The sequence below is a fragment of the Triturus cristatus genome, chromosome 3_1 (assembly GCF_964204655.1).
Source record: "Triturus cristatus chromosome 3_1, aTriCri1.1, whole genome shotgun sequence".
In the NCBI taxonomy this organism is placed as follows: domain Eukaryota; kingdom Metazoa; phylum Chordata; class Amphibia; order Caudata; family Salamandridae; genus Triturus; species Triturus cristatus.
The window spans coordinates 761,228,632-761,249,015 of NC_140583.1; the positions used below are offsets into that span (position 1 = coordinate 761,228,632).

At 47.3% G+C, this 20,384-nt stretch overlaps 1 protein-coding gene across 4 annotated transcripts in view; it reads left to right on the plus strand.

Annotated features, from left to right (window-relative positions):
- LSP1 (lymphocyte specific protein 1) overlaps positions 1 to 20,384 on the plus strand; it is a 267,129-nt gene that overhangs the window by 133,387 nt on the left and 113,358 nt on the right. For all 4 annotated transcript variants that reach the window (XM_085644935.1, XM_085644937.1, XM_085644934.1 and 1 more), the window contains exons 2-3: positions 12,158 to 12,307; positions 19,689 to 19,866. In XM_085644935.1, coding sequence (XP_085501061.1) covers positions 12,158 to 12,307; positions 19,689 to 19,866 — 328 coding nt within the window. The remainder of the gene's footprint in view (positions 1 to 12,157; positions 12,308 to 19,688; positions 19,867 to 20,384) is intronic.

Consider the following 20,384-nt stretch of genomic DNA (forward strand, 5'->3'; position numbering starts at 1 on the left):
CCATGACCCAGTACATAACCCAGATAGTTCACTTTCTGGAAGGCGATCCTAGACTTCTTGGCGTTGACGTGTAACCCAGCCTCACGCAAGGCGTTGAAGATAGTTCGGAGATGTTGTAGGTGCGTTGTCCAATCAGGGCTAAAGACCACGATGTCATCTAGATAGGCTGATGAATAGGGCTGATGTTCCCGTAAGACGTGATTCATTAGGCGCTGAAAGGTGGCCGGGGCTCCATGGAGGCCAAAGGGAAGGACCGTAAATTCGTAGAGGCCGTCCGGGGTGGAAAATGCGGTCTTCTTGCGGTCTTCTTCCCTTAAGGGTACCTGCCAGTACCCCTTAGTTAAGTCTAGTGTGGTGATGTAGACGGCTTCTCCCAACTTCTCAATTAACTCATCTATTCGAGGCATGGGGTAGGCGTCGAAGGTTGAGATGGTGTTGAGCCCTGAAATCCATACAGAAGCGGACGCTTCCGTCCGGTTTTGGCACCATCACTATTGGCGAAGACCACTCACTGCGGGAGGGACGTATCACCCCCAGTTGCAACATATCCTGGACCTCTTGTCGTATCGCTTCTCTACGAGCGGCGGGGATCCGATATGGCCTTTGTTTGATGATCGCCCCAGGCTTGGTTTCGATACGGTGTTCTGTCAGGTGAGTCCTTCCAGGAATGTTGGAAAAGAGCGAGGCGTGGAGCTGTAATACTTCCCTCAAGTCGTTGGCCTTGTCTGTGCCTATCTCGTTGTTGATGACCAGCTGGTGAAGAGTCTCCGAATGTTTCTGTTGCGTGGGTACCGTTAGGCTGGTGGTCCGGGGGGTGGCCCTATCCACTTCTTCAGCATGTTAATATGGCACACTTGGGTCCTCCGGGGTGTGATCTGCAATTTGTAGGTGGTTTTCCCTATGGTCTCAATAACTTTATATGGACCCTTCCACTCTTTCTGGAATTTCTGGGAGGCGATCGGTAGCATCACTAACGCCCAGTCATTGACAGCCAAAGTTCTCCATTTCTTCCCTCTATTGTAGAAAGACGCCTGTTTTCCTTGCTGTTTCTCCAGGTTGGAATAGGCTAAATCACGAAGCTTCCCCAGTTTGGATTGTAGACTTTGGGTGTATTCCAGCATCTCTTGGGTCTCCACCTTCTCTTCGTTTTCCCAGGCTTCTTTCGTCATGTCCATTAGACTTCTGGGCTGACGACCATAAAGCATCTCGAAAGACGAGCAACCGAGGCTGCTTTGAACCTGGCTTCTGATGACGTACAAAGCCAGTGGCAGTAGCTGGTCCCACTCTCTTCCTTCTACGCTGAGCATCTTCTTGAGAGTGGTCTTGAGGGTCCCGTTGTAGCGCTCCACCAACCCGTCCGTCTGCGGGTGGTATACTGATGTTTTTATCTGACGGACGTCGAGCAGTCGACACACTTCCTTCATTAGGCGAGACACAAACGGGGTACCCTGGTCCGTGAGAATTTCTTTCGGGAAACCAACTCTTGAAAACAGCTCCAGAAAGCGGTCTGCGATGTTACGGGTTGTGGGTGATCCTAAAGGGAAAGCCTCTGGGAACCTAGTGGCGTAGTCAACCACCACTAGGACAAACGTGTGACCCCTTTTTGTTCGAGGCAAGGGCCCTATGAGGTCCATCCCAACTCTTTCATACGGGGTTCCAATCACCGGGAGAGGCTGAAGGGGAACGGCTGGTGGTACTCGTGTGTTCCTCCGTTGGCAGACCGAACAGGTCTGACAGTGGTCTTTGGTATCCTTATAGATGCCAGGCCAGTAGAAGTGTCGGAGAATGTTTTTAGTGGTTTTCTCCGAGCCTGAATGTCCTGCCGTGAGGTGGGTATGGGCAAAAAACAGAATCTGCTCCCTGAAGGATAGGGGTACCAATAGCTGATGGGGCTCAGAGGGACCTCCCTGGCGATATAGCAAATCGTTTGTTATCAGGAAGCGGGGATAGGTATAGGGACCTCGTTCGGGTGCACTGTGAGCTTGTTCCCAGGCATTAAAGAGTGTAGTGTCGTTGGCTTGGGCGAACCGAAAGCTGCGGTCCAACACCCAGGGGGTGGGGGTTATCAGGGCAGGCGCTGTGGGGACCCTCTTGCCTTGGGGCGTCTTCCCCCCCTGGGACTCGCCTAAGGCGAGGCGAAACATATCCTGGAACGCTGGGTTATCGGTTCCAATAATGAGGTCCTCCGGGAGGTTATCAAGGACCCCAACTCGTACCGGGCGACGGACCCCCGAGGGATGAATTACTGGAATGTCGGCCACGGGGTAAGGTTTGACATCCCCATGGACGCAGCGAATGTGGACCGATGAGTCCGGAACTATCTGCTCCGGGGACACCCACATACTTTGGACAACCGATTGCCTACACCCTGAATCTAGGAGGGCCTGGAGGGGGGTCCCGTTTACCTGTACCTGGACGTGATATGCGGACCCCATTTCAGCAGTGTAGAGGATCGATTTGGGCACGTATCCCACTTCCATGGGCTCCTCTGTGTGTCGTTTCTTGGGGCAGGCTCGGGCGATATGTCCCCACTCTCCGCAGTCGAAACACTGTGGGCCCTTCAGGACGGGGACTTCATACCGCTGGGGCCGGACCTTTGGTTGCTCCAGGATTCTGGGTTTCTTATCCGAGCGTAGGGCCGGGGTTCTCTGTCTCTCTTGTTCCCCTACATACCCCTTTGGTTGGGCCCTGGAGAACGTCGTGGCCATCTCTACCGCCTGTTCAGCGGTAAGGTGCGTATGCTGCCGCAGCCACCTTTGGGTGTGATAGGGTAAAGCATCCAGATACTGTTCTAGGTAGATCTTCTCCATGATCTCCTCCTTTGTGCTGGTACCCGGGCTCAGCCACTTGTCGGCCGCCATCTTAAGCCGGAAGTACAAGGTCTTTGGGTTTTCCCCGGGCGCCCCTTTCTCCCTTCTGAATCGGACACGGTAGGCCTCCGCATCAAGGCCCAGATGGTCCAATATGAGGCTCTTGATGAAACCATAGGGAGCGTCTCCGGTAGCGTTTGCCACCTGATAGGCTGCTTGGGCCTCTCCAGTCAGGAGAGGGGCCAGAAAGAAGGGCCATTTCTACAGCGGCCAGCTGCATGCCCTGGCGACCCTCTCAAAGTTCGTTAGAAAAGCATCCGGGTCGTCCCCAGCCACATATTTCTGCAAGGATATCCCGGCTGGGGTGGGGTGACTGGGTCTTGTTGCGAGTCCGGAGCCGACGAGGGGATCGGCTACCGCTTTATGTAGCCCCTCCAACTGTGCGGCAATGGTATCCTTAAAGACCTCCCGATCCGCACTGGCGGAGGTCATCTGCCGTTCCACGGCCCATTCCAACTTCTCCTGTCCCTTGATCAGGTGTTGAATCAACGCCTCCATCTTCCGAGTACAGATGGGTCCTCTATGCCCGCATTCTCCACCACTGTAAGCGGGTCGCACAGAGGACACGAACACGGGAGGATGGGGTCAGGTGTTTTATTGAAAGTTCACAATAAAGTTTGCGATGTTTTCTCCCTCGGTGGTAGGACGTCAGGGTCGGGCGGTGTTCTTGGACCTCCTGGGCTAGCGTCCCTCTTCTTACTTCTCCCGGCTTCCGGTAAGGAGGGCTCTCGCCGTACCAATGGAAACAAAGAAGGAGAGGTGGCTGGTTAGGAACGAGTGTCCTGATTATCAGGCTATGTAAGGGAAGGGAGTGAGGGTAACACACTGGTGATAAGGTGCTCTTCAACGAACGGTTGTGAAGGGGGGTGAGTGAAAGGAAGGACGTGCTGCTCTAGGTACGGCGGCAAGCGGCGGCGTTCAGTGGCGCGCTCTCCTCTCCCGCCTCCCGACCCAACCCGTGAAGCGATCCCGTACCTGGGATAGCCACGCACCTCCTCCTGGGGCGTGGCTCGGCGGAGCGTGAATGCCGTGGTCTCCTGCCTCCGGCCTCCGTTCCTCCTCGCGTTCTCTGCTCCTCTTCAGTCCTTCGTTTCGCTCTGTCCCGTCTTCCTCCTCCGGTTCACCGTCGTGCTCTGTCTCCTTCCGTCCTCCGGTGTCGTCACACGCCACTGTCTTCTCCTCCCGGGTTCTTATTGGCGACCGGCCGTCTACGGTGGAGTAGAAGGCGGGGCTATCCTGGAAGACGTCCCAATTAAAGGCACAGTGTTCCGTGCTAGTGCCGTCTGAAGTCTCGACTGGCCACGGGTCGTCCTGAGGGACACAAAACAAGTCACTGGTCAGTTCTGGAGGGGACCACCATTCTCCTCCTTCCAGTACGGAGTCCGGGTGGTCCCCGTGACAGACCCCTTATGAGAAGAACTCCTTCTTGCAACACACTAACCAGAGTAAGTAAAGCCATTAGGTGAGCGGGTCCCATAAACACTTCATCAAAAAACACCCCATCCTGCAACATGGCTCCCAAGAGAGCCCGCTACACACTGAAATAAATGGTGGTAGCTAGGAGGTGCCAGATGATGAAGCATGCCACTAGTAGTGACTAAGGGCAACCATCTTTTTTTTTATTAAAGACTTGCCATTGATTTTAATAGATGAAGGCTATAATCTCTTTCCTCTCATCACTCCAAATCTAAGGTATCTCATGTACATACCAATTCATCAGCCACTCTAATAATGCATTTTGTGATCTCTTCGGTTGGAGACACTGGGGTCAGAAGCATGAGCTCTCCTTCAAGGTTCAGTTTCCCCAAAACTACCAACTTCCTCAGTGGCCTACGCTAGGGGCAAAATTGTTCATGCAAGGCATTCACATGCCAAACTGAGAGATAAAGTTGCCCAAAAGCATGAAAAATACTAACTGGAGAAATAATAACCTCATCCACTCTGACGACTAAAAAGGAAATTACCACTATAATGCAACACACAACCTATTAAGCACACAATCAACAAATCCATTGAGAACACCCCACCCCAACAGACACATTTAAAGGTAAGAGTTGGTGGCCATCATGTCCTGAGGCATCCGAGGGCGAGTTAAAGAGTGAACGACCACGACCCCGGAGGGCTTGATAGCCCCACCTCCCCCGGGCAGCCCCAGGATCATGATAGACACACACATATCAACGCACTTTTGGGTGGACCAGAAGTGAGTTCTCATGGGTGGGTCAGTCTTGATCTTGCGCTCCGATGCATGAAGGTGACACCCCACACAGCGAGAAAGCCGGAAGCTTCAAACCAGGCACCCACCATGTTGCAGTATCGAGGACATCAAGCCCCTTCTGCCTGCCCAGCCTAGTTGAGCCCCTCCACCCCCATGTTTTTGGGATTTGTGGGGCAAGAACAGCTCAGCCATTGATTGCAATGATGTATAATGGTATGACTCATTTGCCAAAGATGCACATCAGTATATATTATTCGCGGCCGGCTCAGGATTTCTGTGATTATGCTGTGTTGATGTAAACACAGAAAGCAGTTTGCTACTTCTCTTGCTAAATTTGCACTCAGTAGAGGCCTATGGGCCAGCAAGAAACCCAAACGGTAACGAATGCTATGGTGGCAATATACAGAAACTTACGACCGAATGCATTAGCTAAACCAGCTTGCATACACCCAAAATTGCACGGATGTGCCTTACAGTTGGCTACCATTACTACGCTCACACCAACAGTACTCTCTAGCAAGATGTCACTATTGACGTCTAACAGAACATGTTGGACTGATCTCCCAGCATACATCAAACATGGCCACGATGGCTCTCATAGATAGCTATTGTGGTAAGCATGAGAACATGCCATCAAAGTGCACCACTCATATAAACACACGTTTTTAGCCAAAACACACACATCTCCATCCATCACAAACATACACACATAGATCTCCATCTTTCCCCTTAGACACCCACACATATATATGTGTGTGTGTTTGAATATATATATATATATATATATATATATATATATATATATATATATATATATAACCAATTGACAACACTCTCTGACATTAATTCTTAAAGAATAAAATCAATTGTAACCCTTGAGTTCAATGTGCGAGTGCCATTGCCCAGTGATGGTGAGAATTCAACTCATCTATTCTTGAAAACAAAATACAATTTTGTATTCTGTGTCCTGAAATGGTCATAGGAGGCTTAAACAGGCTGGTTATATTTTGACGTCTTCTGAGTGATGCTGAGTGGTGCTCACTTGGGAACCCCAGATCACATTATTATGGGGGATCAGTGGTATGGCGGCTAAAGGCCTGTGTGCGATGATGTGAAGTCTGATGGCTTGAATGTTCATAATTTGCTTTACTCTGGTAAAGTTTACAAGATGCAAAGTTTAAGAAGTCTATATAAAAATAAAATATCAGGCTACTTTAGCACCCCTTTGTTGAAATGGAAAATACGGCCTGCTTCCATGAAGGGCAACCACCGCTCAGCGGCAGTCCTCAGTCTCTGGAAAGGTATCAAGGGGAATATCTGTTTACTACTGGGAAGTGCTGGGACTTTCCCAGTAAAAGTATCATACTGCTGATAAATCCTGGTTGTCTGCATTTCAAATTCAGTGAGTGTAGGTGCTCCGTGGCAGGCAGGCAGAGAGAGAGGGGGAAAAAAATACGTATTGGCACTGGAGGGTTTTCTGGGCACCTGGCTTTGCTGGAAGGGAGGCTGTGGGATGTCCGTGGGATCCTGCTGAAGGTGGAGGGGGCAGGAAAGGGCGATGGCAGATTATTAAAAGTGCGCCTCATGGTATCGCTATGTCAGGAATGTCCTTATCGCTTCCGCTGAACTATGGGGTCCTGCAGGGGAGGGGTTGGGGGAGGGGGGGATGAGGCGGCCTCTGAGGGCATGAAACGAGGGGGCAAGGCCTGGCTGCAGGAGCCATGCTTCACGATGAAGACATTTTGTATAAAGAAGCCAATTGTGATTACCCTTCATAGAAATAAGCTGCGATTCATGACCCCTGTGTCTCTTAACAAAACTTCCCACACACCCCCTCCTGCTCAGAGGTGCAACAGAAAAATAAATACGTGCGACAGGATAAAAACACGCAGTGCGCAATTGCCAGCTGATTACCGCCTTAGAAAAGCATTGCAAAAACGAGAACCATGGAATCTCACTTTAATGTAAATCACGTGGAATTCTGCAGGTGCTTTTTTTGTATTCAAGTGCGGGAACTCGTGGTGGGTGTGGCACAGAGGAAACCAGATCGAGCTCTCAAGAATGGTCAAATATTCGATATTGACACCCAAAAAATCAGAGACCGACAATACAACAAAATGTAATATCCTTAAATACCAGCACACGCTCAGAGGCAAATGAGTAACAGTGTTTGGGGGATAGGATAAAACTAGAACATTGAACAACAAAAAAGACAAATAACTTTGAGGCCTAGAAAAAAAAAAGAAACAAAGTGCTCAAATTTAGCTAACACCAATCTCAAGGAACAAAGGTTTAGCTTTGTAACTTCATGCTACAGTCTTGGCACATCCAAGACTCCTCTCACTCTTATTTATATCAGCAGTGAATCCCTCGACTCAAATAATTTCAGCAGAATCCTAATGTAAAATAACACTTCACCTGGATCCTGGCAGTCTTCCTAACCATTCGCATATTCACATTAGACTCTGATCAGCTGAACTGTAAAGGACTAGAACTGGGAAAATGTTTCTTTGTGTTGACGTCTGAAAAGCCTTTCACTTGATCTGGAACCTAGAACTGGACACCAGTTGTTTACTGCATACAGGAATAAGGAGAATCGTACAAAATAACAATCAAGGTTTGTGTCGGAACCCCCTTTAGAGGGCCACAGGGCAAGCAGGAGTTACTGGGCCCAATCTTGGGTGTTGTGGCTTTTTATTTCTGATGTCCCGGGGCCCGACCTACTATGGGTCCTAAGTAACTGGGTCAAGTACTACTCCTTCCGGACTGAACTCTCTGTGGTAGCTCGGGTCAAGCAGTCCAAGGCTCCTGGAAGTGTGGAGGGGATGGAAGGATATAAATGCCAAGTGTACAAACACAGCAACCCCAAAAAATGAATGCCCAGCCAGATAACTTGCAAGATTCTTGATACAAATGTAGTATTTATATGCAAACACATGGTCAATACAACATGCAACAAATAACACACACACACTTTTGTGAGGCTGGCAATCTAGCTTTATCGGAGTATGTCCCCCGAGTCCAACTCCCTTATCTAAGGATGGTGATTATCCCCCCCATTCACATGTGGGGATCGTTCAGACTAGGCCCCACTAGAAAGTATATGTTTTAGAAGTTCAAAATGGCTTCCTAAATGTCAAAGCACCCAGCGCAGTAGTGCTTTTAGTGAAGGCAAGAACTCCCAGAGTCTGTATGACCCGGCAATCAGTCTTGCCCGCTCTAACTTGGAGCTACGGTTAAGTAAGCCTGAGAGAGCATCAGCGGCCCGATGGTGAGCAGAAGTATGGATAGTGTGGCAAGATGGCAGGCGTCCACGGTGCACCTCTAATCATGCAATAAGTTTTCCTGAGTTTAGCAGCCAGCCTCAATTGCTCCTGGTCTCCTCCGGTCACAACCTGCTATGCTGCTCTAGCGCATGCTCCTCCAGGGTGATGGCCCTCTTCTTCACCACAGTCCCCTCCTTGCAAAGGGGGTGGGTCGTGAAGGTTACCAGGGCTCTGCCTCCTCATTCTTCATGATTACCCCATGAACCCCATCTTCTTCTCGATGTGTGCCCAATTCCCACTGATGATTGACCTTTACACAATCAAAGAACCCTTTTGAAGTGCAAAGGACAGCCTGGTTCTCCCCTTCTCCAGTGTGTGTGGAGCCAGGAATACAGGCAATCCTCAAGTCTGTCTGGGATGGCTCCTCCACCTCGACATGTTATCCAATGTGGAACCCACAGGCCTACATGTTCATTGAGAAGAGAGCAGCTTGACTGTGAAGTCAGTGTAATGGAGTGGCCGGGAAGCTTATTTTGCAAGGTCAGGAAAATGGAGGGGAGACGATGGTGGTTAGTGAAGAGGGATCTTCTGTGAGAGTCACAGGCTTGATGGCTGAGGAGGAGTGAGTCCTGACTCCAAAGCTGTTTGAGAGAAGGTGTAGATGGAGTGAAGTGTTCCTGTCAGCGCATTTAAAAAACGAGCGGTGTGGACCGTCAAATATAGGCAGAGATCACACAATGCAGGGGCTGAAAGGAGTGAGTTTGGTAGTGTAGTCTTGTAATTGAGGAATGGCACTGTTGAAGCTGGAATGTCCGCTCATGGGAAATAGAGGCGAAGGAGAGTGATCCAGGTTGCAGGGCAGTGGTGTTGGACATCAACCTAACATAAGGCCATCCATTGTACTTTCCATGCCAGGGGTGTGGTTATCAGTAGTGCAGGATGTGCAGTAGCAGCAAGGACCCAGAGTGGTGAGGGGCCCTCTGCATCCGGATGATGGTAGCTTTTCACAACCAAAGGATGCCATGGGGTCTCTTTTTTTCTTGCTTTCATCAGGGTGCATGGCATTATTGCTACAACACTGTTCAAAACTGCTAATATATATATTTTGATGTATTTGTTCTTGACATTGTAAAGCAGGCAGGTGTCTTAAACTATGAGTGTTAGAAAACCTCTGGAATGCTTTCACCTGAACCTGACCAAGAGTGTAATTAGCTAAAATGATTGTGTCCTAAATTTGCAACTCCAGGCAGGATCATAAAAGACTGCTTTCCATGTTCAAAGAATTATCAGCACTATGTCAGGGTTGCCTTCAAGTAACAGTCTCTACTTAAAGGCACAGTAAATGCTCCAAGACTAATAATGCCCTTATTATTGTTAATTCTCTATCTGAACTCCACCAAGGATATCTGGGGGTGTTGCAGCACCCCCGCACCCTACTAAGGAGTGTAAAAAAGAAAAAAACAATACAACGGACCATTTCCATCAATGCAACAATATCCCTGTATCCATTACGACTGTCCCGACGCTGCTCCGATTTAGGACAGAGTTGGAGACTCACCTCCTTAAAGAACACTACATCACAATGCATTTACCGTCCAGACCTCCGCTTCCTCTCCTATTACTCGCCGACCTTAAGCTTGTCTTTGATCTTGTAGAGCGCTCCGCTAACCTTTGGCTAGATTTGCACTATAGAAATGCCATATACATACATACTTCTTCTACCGCCACTGTTTAGGAGTTCTGCAATAGATAGTGCATTTGTAGCCAGTTCAAAACTATTTGCCCTGGATTGTAAAGTTTTCTGACACTTCCCTTCTTTTTCTCCCATTTAATGTAAAACGGTGAGTGTGTTGCCTCTGTTCAGCGTCCAATTAGTCTTGGCAAGGTTTGTGCCATATAAAAACAAGCATTGGCATAGCCAATAGGTCTCGCATTTGGGACCTTATAAGTGTTTAGCCATGCAACAGTTGCATAACTAAATACTTATAAGGTCCCAAAAGCGAGACCTATTGGATATTCAAAGCGGCCGTGTGGCCGTGAAAGTGATCGCGATCACGATCAAATCGGCCGTGCGGCCGCTAAAGTGAAAGTAATCGCGGTAAAGCGCCCGCGCACATGCACTGTAGCTCTAGTCTGGCCTGGTAGCACTTTTTGGAGCCCTCTCAATAAGTCTCGCCAGACCAGCGCATGCGCTGGGTCAGGCGAGACCTAATGAATTGTGAAATGTGTCTGTTATGCAGTAGGAATGATGAGGAGTGGAGCCTGGCTGTGTCGCTGCGTATGGAAGGGGGTGTAGTGCAGTATGCTCGTGAGATCATGCATTTGAAAGGTGACAGGCAGTGAACCTTGATTGTGAGATCCTCTGATGCCAGCCGGAAGTAAAGCTTGCTGTCAGTCAAATCACCTAGAGGTGATGGGGTGGGACTGAGTGCGGTCACGTAAAGGAAGGCGATGGGGGAGTGAAGTGAGACTGAGGTCCGTGTGATGGAGAAGGGGTGAACCTCAGCCTAGATAGGAGTAAATCTTTTTGCACTGTTATCTGCACATAATGTAGAGTACATAGAGGCCAAATGCACACCCCCTTGGTCTTTCGGTTCTGCAGGCATGTGTAGAAATCCTGCAAGCCACCTGCCTACCCCCCCTTAGATGAAGCTGTGCTTCTGCTTATTGTGTTTGGTGTTTCCAGATGTACATGAGGAGGGGGGCGGTGCCAGTGTAGCCCACCAGGTTGCATCAAGCTAACTTGTATACAATCCTGGGCAGGCTTACATATGACCTCAAAGATTAAAGCTCAAAGCCAGAAGGTCAAGGATTGCCTACAATGCGAAGAAAGGTAAAAAGCACAGGTCAGCATCAACATATCGCGAGCCTGGTGGGTGTGGGTTCAGTTTTCAAACCGAGTCCGCTGGACTTGACGGATCTCCCACGGACTAAAGCATCAGGGAAAAAGCTCTTATTGGCCACCAAGCCTGGTAAGAGGAGTAACTGGGTGCACTAGAGTACGGGTTTTTCCAATAAAGTTTTTTTCATTTTCTCTTTTCCACTATTGGGCCAGTTACAGCCCTTTTAAAACCCAAGCCAACTTATTTCCCGTCCGAGCACAATAGTTACCACCACTTATTACATGGACAAAAATATGGAGAATAAGTGGTGACAGCCTTTTACTTGTGCTATTCTCCAAGTCTGCCTTCCTTCGGGGTTCATAATCCTCATATGCTGCATGACATTCTCTGTAGAGTAAAATTAATATTTTCAAATGAAGGCCAGTCGGAAACAACCATTGCCATAGATTCCAATCCGTAATATGGATTTAGCCGATTAATGCACGAGAAAAAAAACATTGCAAAGATGTATATCTTTCCGGAAAATTTGAGAATTGCATGTTACATTTATTTAATTTCTTAAGAGACTTGCAACTTTTGTGGCTATCGGGTATATTGCAGCCCTTTAAAGAAGAACACAGAACTACGAAGTGCAGTGTCCCCTCGCCAGCATTTTTCTCTACACTTGTTCCCCCACACTCTCCTTGCATTATCACCAGGTATTGATTGTTTCAGATAGTAGTTGGCCAAAATATCAGTTAAACTTGGTTTACCATCAGAAGCATGTTTTTTTCATTCTATAAAGCCTTTCATAGCAGCCCTTCGGTGCCGAGTTGTTTAGACAGCCCTGGGAAAGTCCGCCTTCACCATACCCAGTGCCACGATGAAATAAATGAGTATTGAAATTTCTGCTTTTTGGCTTACGTGAAAATAAACTATTATGTTCTTGGTGGTTGATTGTCATCTTACTTGCCCCCACAGACTGACAGCACAGTGGAGTGTGGAAGACGAAGAAGAGGCGGCTCGTGAACGGAGGAGAAGGGAGCGAGAGAGGCAGGGCCAATCCCAGGAGGACGACGAACTGACTAGCCCATCAGCGGAGAACGGAGTGTCTGAGGTGATAGACAACCGGTAAGAGAGTGTGCTTGTGTGCTTGTGAGGTTTTGATTTGCACTCAGTTGAGTATCAGTCTTTGTCTAGGCGCTGGAAAATACATGTCTGCGTTCGAAGAGATTTGGTGTTGGGTCCACAACCAAGAGGGAACGTTGGCTTAATCGAGAAACTCCTATTTTCTGATTGTAGCTGGCTTAGAAAAGAGATCACATGTGAAATACATTTCTCCAGTAAATAAGTCACCACGCCTCACTCCACACAGGCGATTGCCCTAATCATAAAGAGTATGATTGTAGTCTACTTTGCCTCCTTCTATACAGTGAATTAAACCAGCATTAGCAAAGCTAATAAGTCTTGCCTTTTGTACCAATTGGCTTTACCAATGCTGTTTTCCAATGTTGGGCAGCATTTGCAACAAAAAAAAAAAAATCCTTAAAACAATCTACCATGTTGGTCCGTGTCGTTCTGTAGGCGCACGCATGCTTCGCACTTGTGCACACCTATAGAATAAATCATGCACAATTTTCTTTTTTATTTATGGACATAGCTAAGATGGTGGATGCCTCTTAGATCAATCAATAATTTTTAAAAAAGTGGTCAGTGGAAACACTTTTTTGTAGTGGATTAGCCTATAAAGTGGTTTTCGCAATAAAGTAGTGCAATGCAAAATGTAATACAAATTGTGACGTAAGATATTAATAACTTGGACCAAGCGCTAAAAGTGCAAACATTTTCTTTTAGAAAGCAATAGCAAGGGTGTAGATCATGAGTGGCATTGACAGAGGGTGGCAGAACTTTCAAATTCCTGTTAAGAGCACATACTAGCAAAGCCAAAAGGTCTCATCTTTAAAAGGTGATTCTAGACATATTCGCACTTCCACTACCTTTTTATATAGCAATTTAGAAAAATAAATCCACAATCGCCGCCCGTGTCATGCTGCGTTCTTATGTGGAGAGGCCATCTTGGAATGATTTTTCCCTTAGAGAAAAATAATTTCAAGGTAGATGCTAGTGCATCACAATACCCGAGTATGCATTGCATTCCATCTTGGAATTGTTTTCTATATGAGAAAAATAATTTCAAAACACTCCTTTCCTTTGCATCTCAAGTAATAAGCAGGACATCCTTCAAAGAGAGAAGATCAGTAGTCCAGTGGGATGAGGACAGTGGTGTACATGAGGATTGTGGTATCATTGAAAGTCCAAGGGGGAGAAATATTGTACGTATTTTGTAGACCTGGAAATGGTAAGTGAGAGCAATAGAAGAGCTGTGTCTGAAATCAAAGATTACACTCAGGTTGTGGACAGGGATTGACTGTGAAAGATATGCAAGGGTGGAGGGCATAGCCCGAGTGTGAGGGGAAGAGTGGCGAGAAAAGCATTTAAGGTTTAGCAGGACTGAGCTGGATAGAGCGAGATGGCATGCCCTCATAAACTAGATAAAGACAATAAGATATTGTCTATGAGTGAACGGTCCTAAGATTAGAAGGTAACAATCATTGGCAAAGCCAATAGATCTTCATTTTCCACCAGCCTTTTTGTCTTTGTCAAGGCTTGTTAAGTCTCTTTTGCTTTGTTTTTTTGCGAAAAGTTTTTGTTAAGGAGGCTGCCAGCCCCTCGTCAATCTAAAAATAAAAGTTGTCTAAACGCAAAAATATTTTTCAAAAAGCACTCTGTGCCATAGTAGTCCCTGGCACTTACAGTAACTACTTTGTTTCGGGACATGCGCCTTGCGGAATGGCAGGATGCTGTCACTCACTGTGAGGTTAACCAGTGGCTAATGAGGGCTGACCCTCCTCCGATGTTGTATGTTTTAATAGTCCGAAGAAAAATGTGAATGACTCAGTCAGACTAATGGATGAAGAGGGGTAGCTGAAAGCCCCTATATGTAAGTATATCATGCACATTTAGTTATGTCAGACCTAAAATAGATTAGACTCATCGTTATTGAACTGACTGAATAGAGTGACCAATGACAAAGGAGGTTAATTGGTTCTTGGAAATGTCAAAATCATGTGGGCCATTCCGTGTGAGTCAAAGTATTTGAGACCCAGATGTTATTCTAAAGAGGAAATGCAAACGTTCTCCAACCTATGCTGGAGACCTCCCACCTCAAGAGATTCACTCCCAGTGGCAGCATTCACTGTGTTTGCCAGTGGCGGCTGGTAACATTTGAAAGTGGTAGGGCGAAATATTTTAGTTGGAGTGTACCGCTGCGAGCGAGCGTAGCGAGCCAGCCAGAACAACATATTTTTGGAAAAATTAGTGCATGGTGCATTTTCAAGCAAATCTTAGGAAGCAAAGTTGTACTGTGCGTCCTTCCTGCCAGTATGAATGTCTATGCATTCTGGGCAAACATTGAAGTACGCACAAATCAAGTTCTCCTACTCCCATTTTTATTGTTAATTTACAGCTCTTTCAGACCATTTTCACCACTCCTTATTACATGACATTTTTCTAATTAACGTCTAACATGGGCTTCAATTGGAATTCCATAGAGCATATTATCAAGCCCATTATCGCCGTTTTAGCTGCAGTTTTCTGCCGCTAAAGCGGCGATAATTTTATCGCCTGAATTGATAATATGCCCCTAAATATGGGATGAAGCTGCCCGGAGTCCGGATTGTAACTCGCCACTCGTAGATCACAAATATTTTAACAGCGAATGTTTACTTAACGACCTCCCCTCCCGCACTAACAGCCAGCTGCACAGTTTTCATTACAGCAGGCATGCGTTTCCCGCATTACTTGGTGCCAACTCGACCCCGCACATGCGTGTTCTCACGCCCATGCACACACGGATGATGCCCTTATGCCGTAGTCACTGTCTATAGGTTATTGGAGTGCAGTGCATGTCAAATATCCCAATAAAAAAAAAAATCACACTCAACTATTTTGTTAATCACAGAGGCAGTCGCGGCCCGTGGCGGCATGACGGGTGGCTGGGGGGGGGGGGGGTCCCGTGGGGGTAGGGGGAAGGCAGGAGGGGTTTATATAAAATATAATAAAACATACGGTCCCGCACTTTCTGCTGCCGCTCTCTCTGATGACTCTTCTGGAAGCTGCCACCCACAGGCAGCCTCCCTCTCTCCCCTGCGCCAATCACAACGCTGCAATGGCAGCGTTGTGACTGGTGAGGCGCAGGGGAGAGCGCCCCAGCCGAGTCCATTTTCTCTATGTAGGCTGCTGCATGCAGCCTACATAGAGAAAAGGGGGAGTGCGCATGACAACATTGGGCAAGCCACTCCCCCCCCCCTCTCCCCCCCCTGCTTTTGAGCAGGACCGCCCACCCACAACCAGACAGTCCAGGCACTTCTGCTTAGTGCGAGAAGCAGAAACATAAAATGGTAGGTTTTACCATACTATGTTTCTGCTTCTCGCACTGCGAGAAAGCAGGGGGGGCGACGCCCCTATGAAGGAGCCGCCACTGGTGTTTGCCGACCTTTCACTGCAAGCGGGATGATGCTGACCAAGACCGATCTGTCCAGGATGCAGTGCAAACTTACAGCACAGGCGGCCTCATGCACTGTTCTAATGTGCTGTTGAACAAACCACTGAAGATCTGTCCACTTCAAGCCGCATTCTCCCTGTTTCCTTCAGTGTTTTCTCTTCTCTTTTTTTTTTTTGTTCTTACATTGTGCCATTCTATTCCCCTCCTTTTCTCTTTCTTCTCCCTTTTTCGCCCTCTCTCTAATCAAAAACTGTTCCCTCTAGCAAAGAAGTGCAGCAGATCATGAAGCAAGATAGCATCTGAGGGTTTTGGTGTCTATTCTCCTTTCCAGACTGGAGTGACTTTTGGGTCTAGAACACTCACACAGTCATGTGGAACTTGTCTGTAGAAACCTATGTCATTGCAGGATTCTTGTATGCGAAACCCTCACACACACTAGCTGTTTTTGCCTGTAGAATCCATGCAAAAACATCTAAATGTAAGCTCTGCCTCTAGAAAGATGCAGTTGTTTGGTTTATATCCCATGTCTTTCTTTAGCTCAGTAAGTGGTTCCTGTTATGAACATGTAACCCTAAATGTGCCATCGCCAGGTGGAGTAGCCCCAGCCTGTGGTAACCAAAGCAATCTTTCTGGACAAGATTGGGTCTGCAACACTCTCATGCTTTGGAGCACTTCTTTGTAAATCCTCCCATGCCGCAGACGTCCTCACAAGCGTCTAGTCTACAGTCATAAAAGATTGTATAAGTTCTTGAATGTAGAACCTCACAAACTGGAGTAATACTAGCTTGCACAGTGCAAATTAGAGTAGCCATTGGATTTTTTCAATAACATTATTGAATTTTATTGCTCCTCCATTGCAAGTAATCTCATATCGAAAATGTGACGATGTGCAGGTATGACAGCAGGTGAGAGTAACTATTGGATGGGTTGTATGTGCGCTCCACACAAACCAGCTAACATTATATACCCTTCGAGAGTGGAGTGCTTATTGGCTGTGGTACCCTCACTGGATTCTTTTATATACATATCTCACTCAGTGGAACCAGTGGTGCTGGAACAATTTTCAGAGTGGGGGGGCTGCCATCACTATTACTTATCACGGAACAAAAGGTCTGTTACTGCAAATTATTCCTAAGAATACGTCCTTGAAGAAAAGCCATATGTCAAAGATCCAAATGGATATGTGCATGTATTTATTCAGTCATATAAATACACACAAAAATATATAGTGGGGAACAACAGAACAGGAAGCAAGAATTTTAAAGCTCAGACATTTTTTAGTGACTGTAAAAATAAGCAGGTCATATCACATCCGTTTAGGGTACAAATGCGATCAACTCATTTACAGAACATCTCCAATAGTCATGGAACTATTTGTCGAGGATGTTTTGATCCCTTTAAACAATATGGGGATCATCATCAGGACTTAATCAAATTTGCCTGAGACGAAAAATTGCCTGTAAGGAAGATAAAAGGAGAGAAAGAAAATAAAAATTGAGGGAGAAAAAATGGGCAGATGACCAGAAAAAGGAGAGAAGAGAAAAAAAATTCTAAAGGATTAGTAATGATTGGTTGTCACCCATCGCTGTGGTCAATCTGTCCATGCACGTATGTGGTCAAGTGTGAACCAATCGTGCATCATAATGTTGTTGAAAATATCTGTCCAGACTGTGAAATAACCTGTGCGGGGTGATAAAGGATGTGATCACTAAGGGGGGTGGGGGTAAGATGGGTAATGGGGGTGTTACTTGAAACCAGATTGTATCAATATTACATCACTGAACTCGTAGGCACTGTGAAAAGTCCAAGTTTTGTGTAAAGAACAAGTGTAGCAATTCAGCCACGCCCATTCAACAAGAGAACTGTGAGGGTGCAGTATGTAGCTGGTGGTAAATTTTTGATTCTGCTGTCTCAAATCTATTACTAATGCATAGCATGGTAGCCCACTGTCATCTACTGACAGCACAATTTCCATTGAAATGGGCACTCATTTTGTACAAAGTATTACTGATAAAACTATTGCAACAGAAAATAAAGTGTGGAAATCGATTTTTTTAGCCAATATTTGGGCGTTACCAAGTAAAGTGTCTTGAATCGCTTTGATTCTTTTAAATCTTTGTTTACATCGCACTTTAGAATTACCCAAAAAAGGGCTTAACTTGTGCTTTACTAAATACTGCCATATCTGTGCAGTTCATTTGTAGGTATTTACATTTTGTGTAGGGAAAAAAACGACAACCATCAGCCCTTCCTTTCACACCAGCAAGACCCGCCACACAATTCAGTTTACAAAATCCTTTCACTCTGCAGAGAAAGGAAACTAAACACCACCAGTCTTCATGTTTAAAAAAATATAAGCAGCAATTAGTCAGAAGACCTAGCCTGACATTTGACCTCTGGCTTTGAAGCACAGCAGATGTGAAAAGATAAAAACGAAATGTAAAAGCATCTTTATTGCCCATTCACCTTCTGAACTCCAGCATGGTTATTTTGGAGGTCCTGCAGCCACCTCTGTACCCCCTACTTCCAGGGCCTATTAGAGGAACTTTCTCCTGTGCTCGGCTCCTCACACGTGTATGCAGTGCCTCACACCAGAGGATGCTATTTGTGGTACCCTCTCGCGCTGAGCTCTTCTGTGATACGTCACATCGTCGGACCCCTATCCTCAGTTTGACCTGGTGCGATGGTGCCTAGAAGGCGTCACACGCCCCTCCTCTCTCGCCTCATCCGCCCCCTCCACCTCAAACTCTCCTCTTTTGTTCCGCATCCCCAGCCTGCCGTTCCCTCATGCCTCTGGAATGTGGGAGCGTGCTCTGGGAGTCGGGGAGGCGGGATGGTCCGTCCGAGTCGGGCCTGGTGCCAAGTCTGCCTGTGCCTGTGTGTGTCATGGGAGGCGGCGCCGGAGGCCTGTCGCTGAAATCCCCTTTTCAACCTCACCCCTTTGTGTTCTATTTCTCCGCATCCAGCTGCTTCTGAGCTCAGGCCAGTAAGGTCTTTGCCAAATGCCCCCTTCAACTTGGAAGCTGTGACGTCGTTTTCCGGGTATGGTTACTCAGCTACGTTTTGAGACCATCTACAATGACGTCTTCTTTGTCTCCGTGGATTTCTTGCATCAGCTTCCACTAGCACGGAATTTGTTAAAGAAAAAAAAACCCATAAAGGAAGCCCTGGGAGAGACTGCTTTACTGTGGTTGCTATCCACTTCTGATTATCGGAAGTCCGTTCATGTTTCAGGCACCCGTGCATATTTCGAGCTCACTGTGAGTGATTAGAAAAGCATCGATTAACAATGGATTAAATTCTTTCTATGTTCACAGAATTTTTGCCCGCTAATGTCTTGTATGACGGGGCGCTGGGTGTACGGCAAGACCCCACGAGTGTAGGGTAACATTGATAACTTATGTCTATGTTGCTAAAAAATAGATTTTGACCAACCAAGCACCCTGCAGGCCTGGAGCCCTGAAATGTCCCCTCGCCGCTGCAATGGGCCTAGCATTGGTACTGAAGGAGTTTTGTGGCGGGATTAGTCCCGTCTCTAGGCTGCAGCCGACAGTGCAGATGCTGAGTAACGTTTTTGGTTGGATGGTCTCTGGTGACCACACTTCCTGCGACTGGAATCACTCGCCAAGACTGTTTTCTATTTCAGTGCCGCTCCAGCACGGCACACAGAGAGCTGGGGATAAGTGCTATTGTTCGAGGAGAGACTTCCATCAGGCCAATAGAGGACTCAAGTTTTCGCGCTGCTAAGCTTCGGTCCTGGCCTTTTTTTGAGGGGACGCGTGTGGAGGTGAGGATGGTGTTGTACTTCCCCATGCAGTCCTGGGCCACTCGGAAGAGTTCACATGTAGCCGTCCGAGGGGAGTTGCCGAGTTTGCGTCCGCGTTCTCTCATGGTTCTCTCACACAGCCATTACACTCAGTTCATGCATGCTTCTTTCTCCTCTCTCAGGTGTGGCTTCAAACCAATTGGCTCTTCTGAGCTGGAGGAGGACGAGGGATTCAGTGACTGGTCTTTGAAGCTTGAGCAGCGGAAGCAGCGCAGCGGAGCGCAGGAGGCTGCCAGTGTCTGCACTATGAGCGCAGCGGGCGCAGAACCCCTGGGGGCTGAAGATGTCCAGGACCAGCAGGTAAAGAGTGTGGCCAACAAAAGGGACCAAGAAGAACGGACAGGATAAACTCATACCTGACAATCCACTCCTTTCACTTCCCTTAAAGCCTAGTGATGTGGCGACTGCTCCATCCAAACTAACTCTTCCCTCTCACCTGAGCAATCCCAACTGCCTTTTTTCCTTCACACCTGTTCCATCTTATGCTGCCCTTCCCTCCCCTATCTACATATGGGGTGGAGGAGGCATCATCTGTCTCCTCTTCCTTCATTACACTAAGCCCACCTATCGTGAAGGGGACATCGCCACACACAAGACTCTTCCACACATGTTGTATTCTATTATCTCCTTTCCACTTTATCATTCCCCCCTTTAACTACCATAACCCCCCCACCCCACCCCCCCAGTATAGAGGTGAAATCTCCATCCCGCTCACCTGGTAATCCAAGTTTCTTTCCCCTATTGCCTGTCAGACCTACCCGGACTCCCTTTCCTAAAAACACATCCATTCCTCACTCCTCATCTCCTTCTTTCCCTCA